Source organism: Panthera onca, chromosome B3 (genome assembly GCF_046562875.1).
Source record: "Panthera onca isolate mPanOnc1 chromosome B3, mPanOnc1 haplotype 2, whole genome shotgun sequence".
NCBI classification, from domain to species: Eukaryota; Metazoa; Chordata; class Mammalia; order Carnivora; family Felidae; genus Panthera; species Panthera onca.
This window is the reverse complement of record NC_138344.1, coordinates 131,641,286-131,666,749: the sequence shown is the minus strand read 5'-3', so window position 1 is coordinate 131,666,749 and position 25,464 is coordinate 131,641,286. Positions and strand designations below refer to the sequence as shown.

Sequence of the window (25,464 nt, the reverse complement as noted above, 5' to 3'; positions counted from 1 at the left end):
AAACTGGATACTTTCCATTACTGCCACAAGGTATAGCTTTTCAATTTACTGTCGTACTCTTTTCAATTTACCGTTGGCACCATGGAGGCATTTAACAAATATCTGTAGAATTAACACACCTTAGTTCTATAATACTTTTATTTCCTTTTTTTTTTTTTTGGTAATACCTTCTAGCATATGTTATAGTACATATTTAGACTAATAACTATTTAACATACGTACTAAATGTTATATTCTGTGGGCTTAACATTATAAACACTTTTCTGTTTCTGCCCGAGTTTTGTAATTATGATTTTTTTAATGGCTGCATAAAACGCTAGGATGCAGTGTAGTGTAACTTAGGTTGTTAATCCGGATTGCTTAGTTACTACGGCTAATGCTACAATGAACATCTGCAAATAGAGCACTTGTGAAATTTCTTAAGAAGTTAAAATTACAAAAAAAAAAAAAAAAGTTAAAATTACATACACAATAGGAATATGTTATCTTATTCTGTTTTATATTACCATACTCTTTTCCAAATTATTGTACCATTTAAAATATCATCTATATCAGGGTAACAATTTACTCCACTCTTTCCCAGCATTTTTTTTTTTTCAAATTTCAGAAATGTGAAATTGAAAGTCCAAATTCTTTAACTTTTTTGTGTTAGAAAGTGCATCTCTAGTGTGCTCGTTTACTGGCATTTTCTCTAATGTCAATTTTCTGTCACTGGATCATTTCCATTTCCACAAAATTTTCCTAACAAATTTAGATAAGCTTTTTCCTATTTAACAAACACTAACATTTTTAAATTATGCTTATATACATATTTCATTCTTCTGTTGTCCTTTTACATTTGTTTGGTTTTGTTTCTGTTCACTGTGCAGAGATATATATAAGTCAGTATATGAATATATACTGAGATATATATGAATCAGATATATATGAATCCATAAGTCTCTATTGTTTGCTAGTTTAAATTATTTTTCATTCTTCACTAATCAAATGTCTAAAAGAAAGTCTTTAAACAAATTTTCTCAACAGTGTTGTTTAATGAAGCATAAGGATCTGTTTCCAAAAAAGTAAAAAATTGTGCTCAATGTTGCTTGTTTCTAGAGTATTGAGTCTTTCACTGTTCTGAAGAATAAAAATACAGGGGCACCTGGGTGGCTCAGTCGGTTAAGCGTTCAACTTCTGCTCAGGTCATAATCTCCCAGCTCATGGGTTCAAGCCCCACATCGGGCTTTGCGCTGACAGCCCAGAGCCTGGAGCCTGCTTCGGATTCTGAGTTTTCCTCTCTCTCTGCCCGTCCCTGGTTTGTGCTCTTTCTCTTTCTCAAAAACAAACATTTTTTTAAAAAATTTTTAAAAAGAATAAAAATATAAAATTTGTAAATGGGGACTCCAGCTCTCAACGGTAGTTTGTATCACTTCCTTGCTACTGAGATCTGTTTGAGAGTCATTTTTGCTGTGCTTTTTCTCTTAATTTATGGACTTCTTTCATTGAGCTAGGAGACACACACCCTCCTATTTGTTTGTTATATCAAGCTCTGGTCCTCAAGTCCTGTTCATGCTCCCAGCTCTATTTGCCTACATTAGGAGGCCTAGCATTCCAGCCTTCGATTTTTAATTTTTTAAATGTTTATTTATTTTTGAGAGAGAGACACACACACAGCATGAGCAAGGGACAGACAGAGAGGAGGAGACACAGAATCCAAAGCAGGCTCCAGGCTCTGAGCTGTCAGCACAGAGCCCGACACGGGGCTCGGACTCACAAAACACGAGATCATGACCTGAGCCAATGTCAGATGCTTAACAGACTGAGCCACCCAGGTGCCCCCCCAGCCTTCTATTAATCATCGCTTTTCAAGCTATATTCTTCAGCAGTAGTTCCCAATCCTGGCTGAAAACTAGCATTGCCTGTGGAGGTTTTACAAACAACAGATTGACCAGACATACTCGTGGGGATTCTGATTCAGGAAGTCTAGCAGGGATCCAGAAATCCATGACATTAAAATTCACCAGGTGAGCAGTGCCTGGGTGGTTAAGCGTCTGACTTCAGCTCAGGTGATGACCTTGTGGTCCATGAGTTTAAGTCCCACATCAGGCTCTATGCTGACTGCTCAGAGCCTGGAGCTTGCTTCTGATTCTGTGTCTCCGTTTCTCTTCTGCCCCTTCCCTACTCACACTCTGTCTCTCTCTCTCAAAAATAAATAAATGTTAAAAAAAAAAACTTTTTTAATAAATAAAATAAATAAAATTCACCAGGTGATTCAGAAACAGCTGGATTTAGGAACTACTTAAGAGCCCTAGGATTTAAGGGGCAGGAGCTCAGAGAGGGGAGGAGTAAGGAGGTGGCCCAGTGGGTGTATTCTTGGTCTGTTACTTCTGCTTGAACTCCTGCAGCCCTGCTTTTTGTCTGTTTTCTACAGCAGGGTCTGGATAAGATTTTGTTTGAAGAGAAAGGTTTGTGTTGTTTAAATAAAAAATTTGAAAGTCGCTGCTCTGTTTAAGATCAAATGTTTTTAATCAATGAATATGAAGAACTGTGAAAGCATTCTATAATACATCATACGTAAAGGTGAAAGTCTGTTAGAATCTTTAGAGTCTTTAAGATCCTTAGGATCTTTAGAAGAGAAGTTCAGTTAGTGCAGAGAATAAATCCTATTTTATTTCACTGTGGCTCCTATTCCTCAACGCCATTATATCAATGCCAAGATGTAGAATGACATCCTTGAGATGAATGTATTGATAAAGACGTCATCCCTGTGATCTCCAAACAGCATATGATCTGTCTTTCTGAACCCATGGCCTACAACTCCTCCCCTCACAGACCTCACTACAGCCACCCTTGCCTCCTTCTTGCTCCTCAAACAACCCACGCATGCTCCCACTTAGGGTTTTTGCGGTTATTCTCTGTGACTTCCATATTCTTCCTAAACAGAACTGCACGGTCTGCCCCCCGCCATCAGGTCTCCGATTAAGTGTCTTTTCAGAGTGGATTTCACTGACCACCTCCCACCCCATCCAAAATGGCATCTTCCCCCGTCACTGTATTCGCTTCCCTGCTCTTTCACTTCTGTAGTACGTACTATCCCATGACATGTTACGTGTTTCTAAATGTGCTAATTATCTCTATTCCTTGCACAACCAGAATATAACCTCCAAAAGAGCAGAGATTTTTGTCTGCTTGCTTCACTCTGTAATCTCAGGGCTAGATCAGGGCCTGGCACACCACGGTGGCTCAGAAATCTGGGGATGAAAGAACAAAGGTCTCTTCAATAAACAAATCCTCCAAAAGTCAAGATACAGCTTTATGTTATGTAGAGTAGAGACTGACTCATTTATGAATAGGAACGGTGTTTGGATGTTTCTTTATAATGACGGTATAACTCTATGATTTTACGTGTCATACTGTGACTCTGACCAGCTTTACATCAAGTGAAAAAGGCATGTCCTATTTACAGAAATGTGCATGATTTCTGCTCCAACCTTAGTTTCCTCTCTTCCCTACGTGGCCACGTCCACTAGCACTCATCACAGACAACTTCTACATTCTGTGTATTGGGCCTAGGCTCTCACCTACATTTAGTACCACATCTTCCAGGACATGCAAGTATCTGCACTTGGATAGCCTGTCATAGTTTCAAACTACAAATGCCTTCAAGTGAATTACCCAGCTTCCTTGGAAACTGACTTCCTTCCCTAATTACCCCATTCCTGTTAGTAAAACAATCATTCTTCTTGTAGCATCTTTAGGAGGCAGATTTGACATGTTTCTTTCCTCTGTCCTCCACATCGAATCTATCATCAAGTTCTGCCACTGCTTTCTTTAAAAATGTCTCTCTGATGCTCCCACTTCTTAGTATATGGCCTATTTATTTCTCACCCCATTATCTTGCTCGTGTTTTTAACCCTTTCTTTACGTTTATTTCCCCTCCTTCCCAAAAATCTGACTTACTTTGTGGATCTTTACTAATATCACCCTTTTGAATTTTTTTTCCCCTTTGCTACCTGGTGACAGTTTCACAGCTTGGCAAGTACCTCTTTAATTGTCTCATTATGCCAATTTTATTTTCTCAGCTGGACTGCATGCCTGATAGAGTCAGGAAAAAAATATATTTTTATTAGTTTTCCTAGTATATGGCATTGTGGTTGACACACAGAAAACACAACTGAGGAAAACGTTTTTATTTCCCTGAATATTTAACATATGCATATAAAGCTTTTTCCCTAAACTAATAAGAAAATGAGGGAAAGTACTATCATTAGACACTGCAGAATTAACTACGTTCAATTTGACAAAATTTGTGAAGTTACTGGTCATTTGCATATTAGCATGTAAAAAGTGAGGGGGCGCCTGGGTGCCTCATTCAGTTAAGTGTCTAACTTCAGCTTAGGTCATGATCTCATGGTTCATGAGCCCCACATTGGGCTCTGTGCTGACAGCTTGGACCATGGAGCCTGCTTCGGATTCTCTGTCTTCCTCTCTCTCAGCCCCTTCCCTGCTCATGCTCTGTCTCTCTTAAATAAACGTTAAAAAAAAAAAAAAAACTTTTTATAAATGAAGAAGTCCTATGCATATAACCTTAAAAGTCTGTTAAGAGACTACAAAGATATTTAAGTATTATTGAAGCTGGGTGATGGGTGATACTGGCTCATTATATTATTCTCTGCACTTGTGTGTTTGAATTTTTCTATCATAAAATGTTAAAGGAGGGATAAGGGGCGCGCTACAAAAAACCAGAAATACACATATTAATAAACCTATAATTCACTATATGGACTACAGAAAAAAAATGGATCAACAACGCTATTAGTATAAAAAATAGGGGCGCCTGGGTGGCTCAGTTGGTTAAGCATCCGACTTCAGCCAGGTCACGATCTCACGGTCCGTGAGTTCGAGCCCCGCGTCAGGCTCTGGGCTGATGGCTCAGAGCCTGGAGCCTGTTTCCGATTCTGTGTCTCCCTCTTTCTGTCCCTCCCCCATTCATGCTCTGTCTCTCTCTGTCCCAAAAATAAATAAACGTTGAAAAAAAAAATTAAAAAAAAAAAATAAATAAACTGTAGCAAAAGCACATTATACAATATTCTCAACTATCTATATCTTGCTTTTTAGTGGAAATCTATGTAGTCTATGGACCAGGCACAGTTCTTACCTCTTCTATATTTATACAACTTTTCCTATTGAAAATAACAGTGGATTTGAAAGTATTAGTAATGCTCCAATTTTTAATAATTCCGTCTGTTTATAAGGTCAGAAATAGAACATTTCAGAACTGAAATCCCCAAAGTCAGAAAAATTACAATAAAAGAAAAGAGCATGAATTCAAAACTTACAGTCTTAACATCATTTTCATGATGAAAGATATATTCAAACAAAGCCTATGAAGAAAAAAAAAAGGCCAAAAATACATTAGATTTTATTTTACCAAAAGCACTCTATTGGTATATCTGATACGGATATACTCAGACCATTTTGACAGCAGCTGGGTTGAACCAAAATAACAGGTACACTAAACGTGCCTTCATAAGTAAAGGGTCTATCCATCATTTGTTATAATCAGCATTTTCAAATACAGTGATTTATACTTGATTCTTGTTTTTACAAACTGGAAAACTGAAATAACTGAACAAGGTTTTTCGTATTATATACACTATTTTACTACAAAGAGAGATGAAAAGACCAACTCTGACATTATCCTAAAACAGATTCAGCCCATTTTTTTATACACTCCGCACGTTATACAGTCATTATGATAATGATAATGACACTTTAGACATGGGAAAAATCCGGAAATTCCTTCTGAAACAAAGTAGATCTTAGGTGTAAAGTGGGATGTGTACATGACTCTAATGTGCAGCTAGGTCTGAGAACCATTATTTTAATACTTCCCCCAGCTCATCTGGATAAATAAGCATTGACCGAATTACCTCTTAGTGTTATCATGTTTGTCCATAAAACCATCAATGCACCCTTGCAAAGAGGTTAGCGTATCAAGATTATTAACAAAGAAGACTTAAGAGGCAACCAAAGGAAGAAAAAAGAAATCAGGACAAGTCCCTTCTTTTAAAAACTATACCTGACCCTCCATTTGCTCGGTGATAAAGAAGAAAAGTTAAGAGTACAGCTTGTGCCCCCGTTGCTATGAAAGGAGTAGAGACTCAAGCAATCAATGCTAGAAATGAGTCTTGATGAGTAAAGGCAAATTGGAAACCAAAGACAGAAAAAAAACCTGGCATTACTTCTATAAAAAAGCACAAAATCTGATTCAGTTTAAATCTAGTAACAGACCAGGTCTGTCCTGGAAGCATCATAGTTTGAGGGAGATGCCTCCATGGGCTACACTCCCTGAACAGAAAACAGCAATGGTACCAACCAGCCATCCAGCCACCTCAAACAAATGGCTGAAAAGGGCAGGGGAGCCGGATACTCCATATGAGTTGCTGTTAATACTTCACTCTCGTGAAGGTAAGGGAAATACACATAGCTTTACAATTTTGCTAAATGAAGTTGACAGGATTGCTGTCAAATGAGAAATTAAAACATCATGGGCATTATTATAGGCTAATTTCCTATCAACTGACATTTCTTTTTCAGCTTTTAATTTCAAGTCTGTATGGCTCATGTCCATTCTTATATAACCTCGTGTTTGACATTTAGTAAATATGTTAAATGCCATTAGAATTCAGATTCAGAATGAGCTCAGCACTGATGCACAGAATTCACAGACATTACAGCTAAAAACTTGAGCTAGGGTTAGACCAGTTTCAGCAACAGCTAAGTGCTCATGTCTCTGAATTATTCCAAGCTCAACTTCAAGTTTATTTTTACACTAGAAAGGTCACGGGCCCCACCTTTCCCTCTCAGTCTCTCTTTTTCTCACTCTCACACATACACACACTTACTTTCACTCTCCCTTTCTCCTTAACATAAAGGAGCATCTAATCTTTGAGTAGTTAGAATTAGTAAGGTAATTCTCAATGAGGATCACTCAAGCCAGACAATGGCTTATGGAGATGCTTGCCTAATTAGTAATTAAACGAACATATTTTTTTCATCTTCTTTTTGACAGTCATAAAATTCTACAAGGATAGAAAATTATTTTTCTGAGAATAGTCCAAGAGGGAAAAGGAGAAAACACACACACACACACACACACACACAGATGACCTTCTAAATTTCATTCCATGAAGATGATGCTGCTTGTCTGCTTTGTTTGTTATCAATTACTATTTTTTGTTATAAGTGACTACAATTTCCTATGTAATGGTATTGTATACTTTATTTCTGATTGACTTTCCTTAACTCAAAAGACTAAGAGAAATTTTACACAGTAATTAAACATTTCCATTTCAAGCAAGATATGGCCTTTCCTTCACAAAAGAAATTTTTTTTATTTCCTACAATGTTATCAGGATAACATATCTAACATTACTACTTCATAACATAAAATCATTTTAAGTACATACCTTTGCCAATTTCGGTTTCTGGGCATATTTTGTCAAATTCAGTCTAGATAAATTTATAAAAGGTCCATCAGGACTTGTAAGCATGGAAGCCTATGGGGAAAAATGACAGAACAAGAAATCTGAAACTCCCTCTGGAAATATAAATTGAGTGTAATGAGCATAAGTAAAAAGAACCACCTTCAAAAAATCTGCCATGTGACTTTCCACTGTAACAACAGCAAAAAAAAGATATAACGTAACACCAAGCTACTCTGGTAATACAAAGATAGGGTAAAGCTGACAGAATTTACCGTTCCCAGCCTGACAAATCTTCCAGTTGTGCTGGTGACTGGGCGAGCTGTGTAGGCAGTTCTGGGTGTTCTGATGGCCTGTTCCATAGTGCCAGGCCTTCCGCTCTGTGTGCTGGGTCTAAGGAAACCTGTAATGGGCCTTCCAGCTTGAGTGACTGGCCTGTGAAGAGCGTACATTGTGAAAATACCAAGAAGATCAATAAGGGAAGATTCTCATACAATCTGGTCAGAATTTAATGGCAGAAGGTATGAAACAGAAGTACATACCTGATGGCTGGACTAGGCCCTCCTGTCTGATTAGTTCCAGGCAGTTTCAAGGATGTTCCCGGGCCTACGACATGAGATGGCAAATTCAATTTATAGATTAGTTATTAATCTGTAAAAACTGTCAGCTGTTGTAATTTTCAGAAATGTGCCGGCCTGGTGAAAAAGACGTTAATAACAGGAAATATATTAGGGAAAGGTGTTTGAGACTGATATTTATTAAAAATCATGGTATTTTATGTTCTTACATTTAATCTTCACACTAAGTCTGTAAGGTAGGCTGTATTCACCCATTTAGCAAAAGCTTAGAGGGTTTAGTAAACAGGTCAACCTATTAATAGAGGTGGGTTTCAAACTCAAGGCTGGCAGACTCCATAGCACCCAAAGACGGTTCTATGCTCATAGTGTATTTCTGATACAAACTTCTCCCAACAAAAGATCATGTACCCACAATATATAGAATTTGGACATTTTAACTCCAAAAGAACAAAATGATGGGGGGGGGGGGGGGGAAGGAATTTTAGCATGAACCATATGTATTTTTTTTCCTCAATTTCCATTTGAAGCTTTAAAACAGTTATTATCTTGGGGCACCTGGGTGGCTCAAGCAGTGAAGTGTCCGACTTCAGCTCAGGTCACGATCTCGCAGTTTGTGGGTTTGGGCCCCGAATCGGGCTGTGTGCTAACAGCTTAGAGCTTGGAACCTGCTTCAGACTCTGTCTCCCTCTCTCTCAGCCCCTCCCCTACTTGCATTTTGTCTCTCTCTCTCTCAAAAATGAACATTAAAAAATATTTTTATTATTTTTCAAAACATAAAAATGACTGACAACAGTTATAACTAATAAATACCAGCAAGACCACCATACATTATGGTAATCACTAAATACCATTTGCTCCAACACATCTGCAAGCTGGGGGCTGGGCCTCTGCGGCAATCCCAGTGGGCATTCACAGGCCAGTGTATTACCCCATCACCTCATATCATGCATTAGAGCAAATCACCTTCAATTATTACAGTGAAGTGATGTTGTCCAAAGATGCTTTTTTTTTTTAATCCTTTTAGAAGACTTGAGTTGTTTGGATGCTTCCTGTGTTTCGACTCTCAGATAAACAATTTTCTGTTATATTAGATAAGCAGTTCAGCTAGAATCCATTTTAAATATAAAATCTGTTTAAATGCATAATATAGCTTGTATTGAAAAATTGTTTTATACAGCAATCCCACATCTTAAGTTTAAGATAGTGTAACTGAATTGTGGAAGGAAAATCTTTGTACTATATGACAGGATAGAGACCATTAACCTGAAGCAGTGTTTTTTTCATGTATATAATGTCTTGTGTTTATTTTATACACATGTAGTATTCTTCCTCCTAATGGCATTTCATTTACTTAAGTGAAAAACCAATACTTACGTGGAACTTGAGCAATAGCATTTTCATCCAGCATCATTTCTGCAATTCCTTCCTGATCTACGTCAATTTCATCTACATATACCATTTCAGTGAGTGCCCGTGCCTTCAAAATCCAAGCTGCCTATAAACATGGATAAAATAAAGCACACATTAAGTAGTATTAGAAGTACTGCCTAGCCTATAGAAGATTTATTATCGTCTAAATTTTATTAGGCATGTTTACCGTTTAATACATTATGCTAATTTAAAGAGCTATTTCAAGAAACTAATACAAGGCAAGGTCATTACTAATCAAGAAATGCCCATTAGATCAATTACCTAGTAGTCTTCTAACATGCCTTTTTGTAAGTAAAAGAAGAACTTCAGAGAAAATTTTACTGGAATAATAATTCGAAAATCAATTAAGAAAGCTCTGACCACAGTGCTCTTTCTGCCTTCCTCCTTCAGGACCAAAGGCCCTCATGAAGACCTCCCTGATGGTTTAGTTCTAAACCTACTTTCCTCTTGTCTTTCTCACAGAGCATTCTCTTTACACTTCCATCAAATGTACTCACATATTCAAGAAACACTGTAATTATCAGGCATAGGTTAGCTCCCTTCCCCAAAACACAAGCCTTTTTACCTTGTTCAGTTCTGAATTTTCCATAACACCTATGGTTTTTGCACATAATAGGTATTCCAAAAATGTTGAATTGAACTAAGGTCAATTTCTCCCAATTCCCAAGAAGCTAATCAACACAGTCTTGGCTGCTTTGTGATCTAGGCAGTAGAAAACCTGCTAGAAAGTGAGGGGGGGGGGGAGGGGGGGGGAATGGAAAAGGTAATTAAGGAATCTGGAAAATATAACTTCACTCTACCTTGAGAAATTAGATGTCAAGGTGTGCACCATTAAATATCTTGCTCAACATTTAAAACAGGTTTATCAGAAATGTTTACCTTTCTGCTTCACTACAGAACAGAAGCAGAGAACAAGTAAGCTCGGTGTCCTTGAGCAGCAGCACAGACCCGATACTCTATAGGGCAGAGGAAGCAGCAGCGAGGGAAGTTTGGCGGGAGGCAGGGTAGGGCTCACCATACTAGGGAACCGGCTGTGAAGCCGGCTAAAGGAGGAACAGACTGAGAGAGGAACAGACGAGAGCTACAGAGTTCCAAAAAGTCCTCGCGTAAAGAACCCAAGATGCATTCAATCAGTCGGTCCACACCTATGGAGCACTTCCTAGTTACATAGCATTGGGCTAGGTTCTGAAGAGGAAGCATGAGAAGCTTAAAACTTGGATCCTAATTTCCTGAACACATCACTTACTGAATTAATTGACAAGGCAAAGCAGGGCATGATAGGTGGCAGGTGTGTGGTATAGACAATAGTTTTATAGGAATTAAAAAGTAGAGATCCTTTCGTGGGCTAAAATAACTGGAATGCATACATTAGACAAAAGTTCTTAAGGAAAAGGAAAATTCTTCATGCTTTCACTTTAATGGGAATAAAAAAGGCTGCCTTCATAGCCGTAGGTTCCTAAAATGAAATTATATTTGGCTAGATGATTGGGTTTTTTAGCTTCTACTTTCCTGTGTGAGATTTACTGGATTCAGATAACTTAAAATGTTTCAACTGTGTGGATTTAACACAATTGAATAAGCAGAATATGGAATCAAAGAATTCATTTGTTAAATAAATAAATAAATAAATAAATTTCAGTCGTAACTGCATCTAACTGTAAGAGCCACTAAAGTGTGGAAACAATTGGAGGTTTTCATTCATCAAAGATCAGGAAGGTCGGCAGATCTTTATAACTCTGCTCAGGGGTCAGGGAAGTCATCTCTGGCTTCAACTCATGGTTTAATTTAACTTCAAAGATGGAAATAAGTAATCCTGATTTATCTTGAGTCTCCACAGCTCATACTGCCCTGCAAGGATCTGACAGCTTTCATTTCTCAAAAGGGCATTCCTTGCTCAGCATGCTGGTGGACAGGAAGGATTGCAGCATTTTCTTTGAAACAGTAAAACAGGATATGGGTGCCACGGTTCACTCCCATATTACTAGGGAGCACCTATGGCATGCCAGGTCCTGGGGACAGAGAGAAGTAAGCCGCGGCTAACTAGCTTACACAAATTTCGGTGTTGTAGGGAAAGCGCAGTGATAAAAGTCTGGAGCATGCTACGGGAGTACAGAGAGAGGCACCCAGCTGCCTGGGAGTAGAGGAAGGGTAGGAGAAAAGAGTTTGCTAGTAGCAAAGACAGGAAAGCATGTATTAGGCAAAGAGAACGGGACAAGGGCAGGCTAGCTTGAGGGCTCAAGGCATGCTTGGCAACTCCAAAACAGTTGAGTATGGTTGAAGAATCAGGTTCAGCTGAGGCAGCAGTCAGAGAAGAAGCTAGAGAAAAAAGGCAAAGGGCAGTTGAGGGACCCTGTATGCTCCAGTGAGGTGTAGGGACTTTTATCCTGATGATGAGCTAATGAAACTTTAAAACTCCAACTTGGAATCCTAGTTAAATCAACCTTCTAAAAGTCAACTTTTTATTATTATCGTATCACCTATATGGCTGGGTATTAATTATCCCTGCACATATCTTTTTAATAATTAGCATGTATATACCGTTATCTCATAGTTAACTCCATCATTCTTCCTGACATCCAGCCTCCTACTAACCTCTCAGATATTACGGAGGTGCAAATTTTTTTAATATTAGGCTAAGTAAAAGAAAAGAAAGTAAATCTACTTTTCCCTCACCACCAAATGAATAAATGCTTCAGAAGCCAAATAGGAACATCTTTTTTAAAAGGTTATTCTATAAGATTTCACTTTTTCAAAAAGGTAAATGGATCTATATTTCAGTTTCTAAAATTTAATTCTTCAGAAGTAGAAATCGTGGTGGGAATCTTTTATATTTAAAGATCTATAATAAAGTCTACTTAAACTATTATTTAATTTTAAATTTCATCATTTTTTGAGAATACTAATCTTCCTGACTTTCCTCTTGTCCTAACACAAATGACCTTGAAAATCACATATCACTGCTTGCTTAAACATCAGATTGTATTCAAAGAACTGCTCTTGGCAATGTGAACAATTCTTGAGATTTTAATGAAAACAGCAGATGGGGCTTTGGCTTTAAAAAAATTTTTTTTTAATTTTATTTTGGAAACAAGCCAAGTATGTTTTACAGCCCTAAAATCCTGTTTAAGTTTTTCAAAAAGTTCAAAACTAATCAGTGATTACATTAAAATGCATAACAAAGCACAATGGGATGATCCCAAACTGGTCCTTGAATCTGAATAAAAAATACAAATTGGTTTTATTAAATATGTTTAAGTTGTTACTACATGACAGGGTCATGCAGTTTATGTAAATATATTTGAATGCCTATGTATTGGAAAGTACCGTGAAATCAACAAAAATCACAGAAGTGCAGGAACTTTTTTAAAGGGAAAAGCATGTGAGTCAATTATATCGTTCTTTATCTGTAAAACATAATCCCATCTCATTCACCTACTGAGGTAGTCTACAGGACATTATTCTTGAGGCAATGATGGAAAGGAAAGGAAAATAATGCCTTACGAGAAGTGAAAAAGTCTACTGACTGAGCAAAACATGCTGAAATTGTCTCATTCCTTTTAATACAAAATTGGAGGCCAAGAGTTTAAGACATAAAAGAAACAATTTTGCTAGATTATTAGAATAAAGCTACCAAGGAACAGTCTGTCTAACCTGAGCGAGCCATCATAAGAATCGGTATAACATCTGACACTCTGCCTACTCTACGAAAATGAAAACTTAGCACAAAATATTGAATTGTTATTGTAAAGCCTCATTTATTTTGAAGTTGTGCAAAAGAGGAAGGCAAAATGTATGAATAATGAGCTCAAAAGAATCCCATCAGCCTTGTTCCCTTTTTATTCTTTTAGATCACTATCCAGATAGTGATAGATAATTAAGTCTACAGTAACAGAACAAGAAAGTAATACTAAATACAGGTCCTTCATGAAATCCCTGCATGGTTTGAAACTTTCAAATGCCATTTACAGTTTTAAAACCATAACAACAATGTAAATTATTGACATTTTAATTTAATTTTAACAAAACCAGGGCACCTGGGTGGCTTAGTTGGTTAAGCATTCGACTTCAGCTCAGGTCATGATCTCACAGTTTGTGAGTTCGAGTCCTGCATCGGGCTCTGTGCTGACAGCTTGGAGCCTGGAGCCTGTTTCAGCTTCTGTGTCTCCCTCTCTCTGGGCCTCCCTTGCATTCACTCACTCTCTCTCTCTCTCTCTCTCTCTCTCTCTCTCAAAAATAAATAAACGTTAATTTTAACAAAACCTTCCAAAATCACTGAAAAGAAAAGGCACATTACTTACTCTATTTATAATTTAGGTCCTTCTCAAACGAATTGTGCATATATTATGCAAAAAATAGTTTAGTACCATCTATCAATTTGGAAATCAAAATTACGAACACTGCAGACAAATTCCTTTAAAATCCTTTTCAAGAACAGAGTGCTTCATTTTAACCTTTTACGGTGCTTGCTTGATAATACTACACAGGCCTTCATCAAAGTACTCTGTATTCTGCTCTCTTGGAAAAGGTTGAATGATTACTCATAGGAACCACATATGAGGTTCAAGTTGTTTATTTACTGAAAACCACTGTTAGCATTCTCTCTCATGTGGCAGGGCCAACACCTGGCAATATTTAGGGTGATTTATAGCACTCTCATCCGTTCTTATTCCCAGACTTACTGGAAACTCCCTTGTGTTAAAAAGCTTCACTGGCCCGCATGTCCCCCTAACCACACTTCCTCTCCTTGGGCTCTCTCCAGACTCATTCACTGCGTCTTCTCCAGTTAGCAGGTCTCTCTGGCCACCTCCCATCTCTAACCAAGATAGTTTGGTAGACAAGGCTATCTGGCCAGTGTCTCCTCCTGTCTTCTTCACGGTGGCAGGCACCTCGCTCTAAAATCGAGCCCTTCCCAGGCAGGGTGAGCCTACTCTTTACTCAAGATACACCATCCTGTCCATCACAATCTTTTCAGACATTTGGGGCTCTGCTGACTTCTTGGCCCCATTCCTAAGCTCCTGGTTTCCCTTGCTTCCTTCTCTATTTTTCTCATCTTTCTGGTCAACATTGGTCATTTCAAGTCTTAAGACTATAAGACTACTCACCCATAGACACAAAAATACTGGAAATAGAATACTCTACATAAAAAAAAAATACTCTACAAAAAAAAATATTGGAAATAGAATACTCTACAGAATGGTAGAGAAGGCTGATTTTATAAAAGCATTAATAGATATGCAGCAGGTTTTCTAATCTATAGGAACGAGTAAGCAATAGGAAGTATTGTATTCTCTAAACTAACAGTTGCAGCTAACCCTTTACCTGAGTCACTGGCAATTCAGGATCCGGTTCCTGGAAAGCATTAAGAAGGTAGTAAACATTTTTAGGAAATACAGTTTCTAAAATAAAAAGTCTTAGTGATGAATTAAGTATTTGTAGACGGACTCAAATTCATTGAATAAAAATCCGAATATCAACTTTAATCTTTCTCCACAAGTACTCAAGAGTTCTGCATATACTAATACTAATATTGGTATTAGTGTGTTAACTAATATACACTGAAGAGTGCTGAATTTGCTATGATCAGAAAATTCTAATTACTCGAACCTCATTTAAAGCACAGAGAAGTTATCTTAACTACTTGTTTAATGAAGACACAAAATCTCAGAAATTAAAAACAATTTTACAGCTATACCAAGGAAACACTTCCTTATACTCATGGTGGTTAAAGCATTCAGACTTTAATCACTTGGGGAGGAGGAAGAAAATCCACAACATACTATAAATCTTTCTACTCCACATAAATGGGATTAGCAGCTGAAGATAAAAAAGTAATTCCAACTGTAATGTGCTCCGAGAAATGTGTATGAATAGACTATGTCATACATATTAGTGTCAGGTGCTAACAAACTCAGGGTTTTTTCCTGTCCAAATTAAATAGAAATCCACTGGGGAAAAGTCAGACTTGTAACAAATTTATTTATGAAATAATCTATACTTCTATATCTACAGTTAGCAATCTGTGCTGAACACTTCACTGGCAGCATGTTTTATCAGGGAAGCTACTAAGAAAAAAGAGAAAGGGAAAAAAAAAATCCTTCCTAGCCTTGCTTTCTACAGCTCTAAAACCCAAGGAGAATACTCAAAATATTTTTTAAAGAATATATTATGTGTGCAAGCAATGTTGAAGCCATCTGGTCACCATGCAAGGGTAAGCAATTTCTATAGCACGATACATGGTAGGAACACGAGAAGCAAAGATGAAGCTAGGCTACAAAAGCAAAGGCCCTGGAGGGTGGGATTTAGAGAATATTCGGCAAGCAGCTGAACCGAACACAAAACAGCAACTAAGAATACATGGCAGTTGGAGGTTTTCAATTCCAGCGTGCATCAGGAAGATCTCGAAAAGCACAGATTGCCTAGAACCCACAGTCCATAATTAAAGAAACACACCGACACAGGCAATGAGATGACAGAGGAGTAACCCTTTCTATTCCTTCTTCTGTTTATTTGTATACATGTCTGTATGACCCATTATCTCACTGAGTCTCATAACAACCACCGGAGGGAGTCAGGTGTTATCCATTTGACAGATAAGGAAACAAATTCAGAGATGTCTTGTAATTTGCTCAAGGTCACACAAAGAAGCCAGGCTCTTCCTTGCCAGTGCATCTAGGAGATTAAAAAATGAGTTCAAGATAATAAGGCAGGATTGAAGCGTCAAGTGTAGGAGAGATAGAAGATAAGTTCCACACAGGGAAAAAAAAAGTTTACCCATGGTGACTGCAGACAATACTTGAAAAGGAAAACAAAACACACAAGGGCTGGAAGCCTCTAATAGGAAGGAAAAGCTAGAGGCCTGTCATTCTGCCAAGGACAGGAAGATGCTTCCCAAAGTCAAACGGCAGCTCAGCCTCAGTGTTCTGATCACTGAGGAAGGCCTTCGTGCTCTATCTGGTTCTTCTGCCCCACAGGAACACATCTGTGATTTGCCACACCACGCAGGTGAGGTGAGAAGGTCAGAGAAGATGGGCAAGTGTAAAGACAGGTGAGGTTGTGCAGATGGAAGATGGAGACAAGGCCCAAACAAGAAGTGAGGCCGAGATCACGATCATGTTAGTTCCACAAGCTTCCCCGGACATTCCTGCACCCTGCTAGGTGCTGAAAACATTCTGTGGGGAATGCACATAATTAAATAAATGCCAATACAATGTATGAAATGCTATATTCAAGTTATAGACAGTTATAGACAACTTAGATGGAGAGGAGAAAAACAATAAGGGAGATAAGAAGGGTGTCAGAGAAAAAGAAAGATATTATTCCGGAAATTACTGAGTGCCAGTGATCTATGAACTATATTCATCATCATTTTTTTTTTTAAACAAATTCTTTTTTTTAACGTTTATTTATTTTTGAGACAGAGAGAGACAGAGCGTGAACAGGGGAGGGGCAGAGAGAGAGGGAGACAGAGAATCCGAAACAGGCTCCAGGCTCTGAGCTGTCAGCACAGAGCCCGACGTGGGGCTCGAACTCACAGACCGCGAGATCATGACCTGAGCCGAAGTCGGATACTTAACTGACCGAGCCACCCAGGCGCCCCCATCATCATTTTTTTTTTAATGTTTATTTAGAGAGAGCTTGAGCAGGGGAGGAGTAGAAAGACAGGGAGAGAGAGAATCCCAAGCAGGCTCTGCACTGTCAGCACAGACCCTGACGCAGGGCTTGAACTGGCAAACAGAGAGATCATGACCTGAGCTGAAATCGAGAGTCGGATGCTTAATCGACTGAGCCACCCAGACGCCCCTGTTCAGCATCATTTTATCAATTTCACCGAACACTTTCCTCACAGACACTTTCCAGATTACCAACAATCTTTTCAGAAAAAGATCAATGCCAGAATCCTACATGTAAATATCTCTAGCTATACAGAGACAATAGCAGCTAACATTTTTGATCACTTACCATACATTAATGAGCTTAACCCTCACAACAACCCTTTGAGGTAGGTGTATTATCATCCCCATTTTACAGAGGAGAAAACTCTGAAGTCAAAGTGTACAGGCAGTATTTGAACCCAGACACTCTGCATCGAGAGCCCGCACTTTGCTGAGTATGTGAGATCATAGCAAGGCATGAAAACAGACTGCTGTAGGGTGTGCCAGACCAAGGCTGCGTATGACTGGCCTGGAGATCCATCAAGAGTAGCAGGATTAAGAAGGAAGAGTTAGGATGTTTTAATTTAGAGATAGGGCAAAACTTTTTTTTTTTTTTTTTTTTTTTAAAGCACTGAGACTTTCACCTTTGGGTCTCTCAACTATAGTCTGTTATTTAAATTAATCCAACCAAATAGGGAATGGCAAGTTAGGTTCATTTGGTCTAGCAAATCATTTCCATGGGTATCGACAGAGTTGAGTACAAAGTTGTTGGGTACAAAATACCCTGGAGTCAGAAGGGCTGGGCTTGATCCTCAGGGAGCCACTTAGCTACGTGACCTTGAACGAGTCACACGACCTCTATAACCTAGTGCTCCTCTCGAATTGGAGCAAATAGTGTCTACTTCATAGCATAGTTTTAAAAATAAACCTTGGGGGGGGGGGGGGGCGCCTGGGTGGCTCAGTCAGTTAAGTGTTTGACTTCGGCTCAGGTCATGATATCATGGCTCATGAGTTTGGGTTCTGTGCTGACAGCTAGGAGCCTGGAGCCTGCTTCGGATTCTGTGTGTGTATGTCTCTCTCTCCTTCTCTTTCTCTGCCCCTCCCCCACTAGTGCTCTGTCTCTCTCTCTCTCTCAAAAATAAATAAACTTTAAAAAATAAATAAATAAAATAAATAAACCTTGTATTTTTAAGAATATTTCATAGTTTTGAGGCCTTCCCCATATGCTATCATAATTAGTGAAGTGTAAGGTGGTAGCACTTTCAATAAGAAATATCAGTTGCACAATTTCTTTATAAAACCATTTCTATAATGACCAGAAAAGCCCCACACTCTCTATTACTTCCCTTTCCCAAACCCAGAACTAACTCCCACTTGTGTCTCATCAAATTAAAACTACCTTTTGACTCTCCTTCAGAGCAAGTAAGGGGACAGAGTGGAGTGACACAGCCTGGAACCAACAAATGCTCATTAGCATCAACTTCAATTCACATCAGTTTACTTCCTTCCTTCCTCCCCAGGGTAAGGCTTACTCTTAGGTCGTTGCTATTACTTCAGGGTATCAAATCTCTAGATAATTCTGAATGCGACTTCTTAATTGCCACCATTACTTACGCTGGCTCGTGAGTCTGACCCAGCTTGGCCCTGAAACTTCTGAGACATTATTCAGAAGTTAGCAGTCACACGAAGGAAAACAATGAAAGAGAACACAGAAATTGATGGATATCAGAAGGTTTAGGGAGAATCCAAGGACCAACCAAGCAGCCAAGTAGGAATGTCATCTGTGTAATTCAGCAGGAATACAAATTCATAAAATGAACTCCATATAGAATCAAAAGATTAAGTCTGGCTTAGTCTCCATGGCCCCAAAGAGGAACTAAATTAGATAATCACACAGAAAGATTTGTTTGTTTGTTTGTTTTGCTTAGAGCACCAGATCATTGTCTCAATCAACTAATAACACAGAGCTCACTAGGGACCCCTGGTTCCATGTCTTTCCCTTAAGCCAGTGGCTTTCAGCCTTTTCTCCATCTTCAAATCATTTACAATAATAACCCCTTCCTCTCTGTAACATATCTCATTATAAGTAGAGACTGGGGAGGAGAATGTGAATTCTTCCTGTTCTGATATATAGCCCCCCTTCCCACTCCCAGAATCACTGATTTTCGTAACTTGAAAATCTATCAGAAATCTACTCCATTAATAAAAGCATATTGTCTTAAAAACCTCACTGCCTGAAAAACCTGCACGTTTTATGAACTGTTTAATTATAATGGAGCTAAAAAAAAATTGGGGCTGGTTTTAAAGCCATGTATCTGACATATGGAACACAAGGAACAGTAATCAGATTAAGCAACTAATCAGGATGATGGACATGAGCTGTAAAAGCAAGCATTCCCTCTAGGTCACACCGCCGTGTGGAAGACCATTTTGCCTTTCTCCCTTTTATATCTTACAACTTATAAGCACTTTTTCAATCGTGATTTAAAGAACACTTTGAAAAAAGACAATGTCTCTCGATGAACTTCTTGTTCGTGCTGTATTTTATCAAACAGGGAAGCTACAATAAATTAACCAGTTATCTTTCTTTCTCTATATTCTCAAGAGATCAGAATCTTAAATGTCCTTCATGGTTACACACCCTGCCCTTTTAAGTCTCACTATTCTGAATCTGGGAAAAACAGTTTACAATCCATCTTCTTCAAGAACCTTTCCACATTACCAAATACCATATTATTACAGTCAACAACCTATCCTTAAGTCTCTTTGTGTCCAAATAAAAATGTATGACTCTAAAGAAACATGCTATTTCATTGTATATCATACCTCTCTGGCCAACCTGACTACCCTGACTTTGGCAAGAATCAAAATTAAATAAAATCCAGATGTCCTAATGGAAAGTACCAAGCACAACCTAAGTATTTTTGATGATACTATACCAAAATTGTATCTCTTACAGGAGAAATAAATGTAGAAGACGTAGTCTCAGAGGTGGACTTATCCCAAAAGGTTGATATATCAGAACCAAAAGAGGTTTTTTGGGAAGCTCTGTGGACCAACTTAAAGAAAGATTAACAAATAACAAATCACTTTAGAGAGGCTCTCCTCACCTGGCACAAAAATAAGCAAAACCAAAAGTGAAAAACAACATCTAAAACAAAAGCTATTTGGGGCATTTGGGTGGCTCAGTAGGTCAAGCTGACTTAGGCTGACTTAGGCTCCGGCCATGATCTAGCCATTAGTGAGTCAAGCCCCGCGTCAGGCTCTGGGCTGACAGCTCGGAGCCTGGAGCCTGCTTTGGATTCTGTGTCTCCCTCTCTCTCTGCCCGTCCCCCACTCACACTCAGTGTCTCTCTCTCAAAAATAAATAAACGTTAAAAACAATTTTTTTTAAGCTATTTTTGTTTTAGGGGCAGGAAAAAAAAAAGCAAAAATGAATCCATTTGACCCTCAGAAAAAAATATTTTAATTTCCTTGCTCTTCCACGTGTCCAGGAACTGCTTCAGAGTCATTCATTTGTACTAAAATCAGTTTGGTGGCACAGGAATGGTAATCGGAAGTTGTGGGGGAAAAGTACTCTAAAATGTTGAAGCCTCAAAAAATTCGTAAAGGTTAAAGGAGGATGTGAAGATAAACCATCTGACTGCAGAGCTGAGGACCATCTGCTTCTGCTCTGATCACATTTCTGTTAGCTTTTCATAGATTGGTAGTCTCTCCGTCAATTACCTTCCTCCACTGAAACAAAGACAGCATCACAAGAAATCCCAATAACAAAATTACCATCAGAAACGCCCTCCTAGGGGCGCCTGGGTGGCCCAGTGGTTTGGGCTTGATTTTGGCTCAGGTCATGATCTTACGGTTCATGGGATCAAGCCCCAGGTTGGGCTCTGTGCTGACAGTGCAGAGCCTGCTTGGGATTCTCTCTCTCCCTCCCTCTCAGCCCCTCCCCTGCTCTCGCTCTCTCTCTCTCTCTCTCTCAAAATAAATCAACTTTAAAAAATAAAGGGAAGGGGCACCTGGGTGGCTTAATTGGTTAAGCGTCCAACTTCGGCTCAGGTCATGATCTCACGGTTTGTGGGTTCGAGCCCCGTGTCGGGCTCTGCGCTGACAGCTCAGAGCCTGGAGCCTGCTTCAGATTCTGTGTCTCCCTCTCTCTGACTCTCCCCTGCTCATGCTCTGTCTCTCTGTCTCTCTCTCTCTCAAGAATAAATAAATATTTTTTAAAAAATTAAAAAAATAAAGGGAAGAATATTTCATTGTTCATTTTTAACATCTAACAGATAAAGAATAAATAAATATGAGAAATACATTTTTCTCATATCTCTTCCCAATTTGTTAAAATCAATTAAAAGCTTTTAATTCTGAAAGAATTCAATGTATATATTTCTGATAAACTGCATAAAGAAATCTCAGTGGGAAAAAGGAAAAAAGAAAGAAAGGAAAGAAGGAAAGAAGGAAAGAAGGAAGGAAGGAAGGAAGACTCTCCTGGAGGAATCTGGGAAGAATTTCCTTAATTGATTAAAAAAAAAAAAAAAAACAACTGGCCCTCAAATCAAGAAATGAATTAAGAATGTCCATAATGCAATTGCATTTATTTGAAAAGGTAAATATATGTTTAGGAACCTATGGGGCTGAGAATTAAGGATGGGAGTGGAGAGACACAAAGGTCAACTCTCATGTAGTGTTGGTAGGAATGTAAGTTGGTGCAGCCACTGTGGAAAACAGCATAGAGGTTCCTCAAAAAATTAAAAATAGAAATACCATATGATCCAGTAATTCCACTACCAGGTCTTTACCCAGAGAAAATGAAAATACTAATTTGAAAAGACAGATGCACTGTTGTATTTACTGCAGCATTATTTACAATACCCATGATATGGAAGCAACCATACAGATAGATGAATGGAAAAGGAAGATATGGTATATATGTACAATGGAATATTATGCAGCCATAAAAATTAGATCTTGCCATTTGCAACAACATGGATGGACCTTAGAGGGTATTATGCTAAGTGAAATAAGTCAGACAGAAAAAGACAAATACCATATGATTTCAGTTATATGTGGAATCTAAAAGACAAAACAAAAAGCAGAAATGGACCCAAATACAGAGAATAAACGGATGGTTGCCAGAGGGGAGGGTTGGAGAGGGATGGGCAAATGGGCGAAGGGGAGCCAGAGATACAGGCTTCCAGTTATGAAATGAATAAGTCATGGGAATAAAAGGTACAGCATAGGGTTTATGATCAGCGATATTGTAATAGCATGGTATGGTGACGGATGGTAGCTACACTTGGGGTGACCACCGCATAGTATAGAGAAGTTGAATCACTGTGTTGTACACCTGAAACTAAGGTAACATGGTGTCAACTATATTCAAATTTTAAAAATTAAAAATTACCTAATTAAAAAGGAAAAGCACACAGTGAAAAAACAGTGTTTAAAGGCTGGGTCAGAAAATAACTAACACATAAGTGAACCCTACAAACTTTTCAGCAGCCCTATCCAGCTATCAAAAGCCTGGTTTGGTGGGGTGCCTGGGGGGCTCCGTTGGTTAAAAGCTTCAGACTCTTGATTTTGGCTTGGGTCATGATCTCACGGTTCATGAGTTCGTGGAGCCTGCTTGGGATTCTCTCTCTTCCTCTCTCTGCCTCTTCCCTTCTCATGCTCTCTCTCAAGATAAATAAATAAAACTTAAAAATTTTTAAAGCCCAGTTTGATAAGGTAATATAAAGTTAAACTTCTATTCCCAATGAAATACTGCTCATTGTTCTGCCAATATATATATAGTTCCTACTTAAATAAACTACCTCAGCAAAACAAATAAAAAGGATTAGAAAGGAAAGGAGTATCATAAATTTCTTCTAGATCTGGTACTCATTCTCCTAAGCCTACTCTGATATTTACATCAAACCCATTAACAACCCCTGCTCATAACAAGAAAATAGTAATAAAGCATAACATTTTTTAATGTTTATGGCAGTAGACATTAATTATGTATCACATTATGGACCATTATTTCAAATCCACAGCAAATAGGACAATAGAATAGGCCAGGACCTAACAAAATCGACTGCCCTAATGATCTTAACAATGTCAAATGGTTAACCAATGACAACAGCAGTATTTCCCAATATAAACCTGTGTCTTTTTTTCTTCATTATCATTATCAAAATCACGGTTCTACCAAACATGCCTTGTAATAAGTCTTTAATCTTTCAAGAGGGCCAATAAGGCCTAATGACAGCTGTACAAGAAACCAAGTAAAAAGACACAAGCCCTTACCTTATTTAGCTGCTAATTCAGGAGACTGCAAAGCCCTAAATCTGTTTATCTTACTCTTCCTAGATAAAAAGGAGCAAGGTCCCTCTATGGCCCCATCTTCACCATTAATGAAAACACTTCTGCCTTGACCATGCACTTTCCAAAATGGCATCTCTCCAAAATAACAAGGGAGAAATCTATCTCTGTCTCCCCCATCCGCCCCCCACCCCGAAGGCACCAGGGATCAAGTAAGTTTCAGAATACTGCCTTATCAAAATTAGATAGGTCACCTTCCTTCAGGACTTTCTAAAGCCTTTAATCCACAAGTATGTTAAAATTCTTTACCATTTAGCTAAAATCTTGAAAAAGGCACAGTAGATGGGAAAATGTACTGGGAAAAGTTGAGAAACACACAGCTTTGAAATATTAGGCTACATCGGGGCCAAAGAGGGAGCACAGTATGGACAAAGTAAATGGATTTATCAGCTTTGTAACTTTGGACAAATTACTTAACCCTGTGCCCCAGTGCACTTAATCTGTAAAACGGGTGAAACAGTACCAATTTCCTAAGAGGGATGAGGATTAAATGAGATGACTTCTAAAACCCTCCGAACCAAGCCTGACATAGAGTAAATACTCAATAAATGTTAGCTACTATTTTTGTTACCTATTTTGCAAGGTTATTCTAAGCATAGAAATACCCATAATTTACACAACTTAGTAAGCAGTAAGCACTCAACAAAGGTCGTTTGGTTGAACACATATAAAATCCTGCTCATAGTGCCTAGCACAAACTAAATCTGAATTCACAGGCACAGTATTGTACTGAATGTGCTATGATTATATGTTATTAAGAGTATAGGATCTTAACCATTAATAAAAACACTGCTCCTTTGCTTATAACATTTCACCATGAGACTACATCTCCCTAGTACGGTAACAATGAAGATACCCAACCCTTGCCCACTGCCAAAAGAGTAGCAGAGGTCAAATAAGTTTCAGAACTATTGTATTGACAAAATTACATTTCTTTTCTTCAGAACCCAGAGGCTTTAGTATGAATCTTGAATCTTCAAGTAGGAAATATACTGTCCCCAGATGAATTTAGCGAGGAAACTTTCTGTCGCTAAGCAGCTCTTGGGCAACAGCTCTGTGGAACACAGAATGGAAACTACCCTAAATTAATGGAAAAACAGAAACAGCATGTAAAGCTCTTGCAAACCATTGTGCTTAGAGCAGTGCCCGGTCCATCGTAGGGTTTTAACAGACTTTTGTTGTACAAAACGAAAAGGGATCAAGGTACTGTAACAGTTCCCAGACATAGTTGATTGTGGAATCCGGAACCTTGTTTTTTGTTTGTTTGTTTTGTTTTGTTTTGAGTACCACCTGTGGGACTAACTGTGCCAAGAAACACGCTTGGAAAAATGCTTCCCTGTGGAAACACAGTCCTATTAATGAACACGAACTAACCCAAAAGAATCGAGCTTAGCATTCTCACTAACATGGATTGTTACAGGAGAGATGTTCTACCTATCTGAAAGTCTGTATGTTCACCTCAACAGGTTATCTGTCATCCACTTGCTCACATGCAACAAGGCAGAGCCTAATAACAGTATTCACACATAGGCCTCCACTTATGTAACTCCCCTCAATTCTTTTTTTTTTTTTCCCTAATATCTGCAAGGCAACACTACTAAAGGAAAAGCTGAGAAACCAGCTTTTACTAGAAGCACTGACAAACTGCCACAGCTCTGCTCCTCTTCTCCCTTTTTCTCCAGGAACTACCTGCCACCGGTGTTGTTCCTCTCACACACAGTATATGGCCATCCTCACTCTCTTGATTTAACCTTATTTAAGGTCTTTTAATCAATGCCATCATTCCTTCTTTCAGGGAAACTCTTTCCCCATCCCTCCCTCCCTCCTAATAGTAAATGTATCTCTTCCCCTCGTAGATTCTCATTTCTCTAACTTTGCATTTCCTGCCTCAAATTGCACTCATGTCCCAGAATCAAAGCCTCCTTCACTCCCGGACAACAATCTTCACATGAAGTGGGAGGATCACAACGTTTG

General features: G+C 38.5%; 1 protein-coding gene across 6 annotated transcripts in view; it reads right to left on the bottom strand.

Moving 5' to 3' along the window:
• Positions 1-25,464, bottom strand: part of TTC8 (tetratricopeptide repeat domain 8) — a 61,015-nt gene that overhangs the window by 34,898 nt on the left and 653 nt on the right. For 2 of the 6 annotated variants that reach the window (XM_060620503.3, XM_078447920.2), the window contains exons 2-7: positions 14,798-14,827; positions 9,422-9,542; positions 8,012-8,075; positions 7,745-7,904; positions 7,455-7,544; positions 5,322-5,366 (exon numbers count right to left, since the gene is read on the bottom strand). In XM_060620503.3, coding sequence (XP_060476486.1) covers positions 5,322-5,366; positions 7,455-7,544; positions 7,745-7,904; positions 8,012-8,075; positions 9,422-9,542; positions 14,798-14,827 — 510 coding nt within the window. Of the gene's footprint in view, positions 1-5,321; positions 5,367-7,454; positions 7,545-7,744; positions 7,905-8,011; positions 8,076-9,421; positions 9,545-14,797; positions 14,828-25,375; positions 25,433-25,464 lie in introns of all 6 variants that reach the window. The other 4 variants (XM_081795979.1, XM_078447922.2, XM_078447921.2 and 1 more) reach the window with 4 other exon arrangements.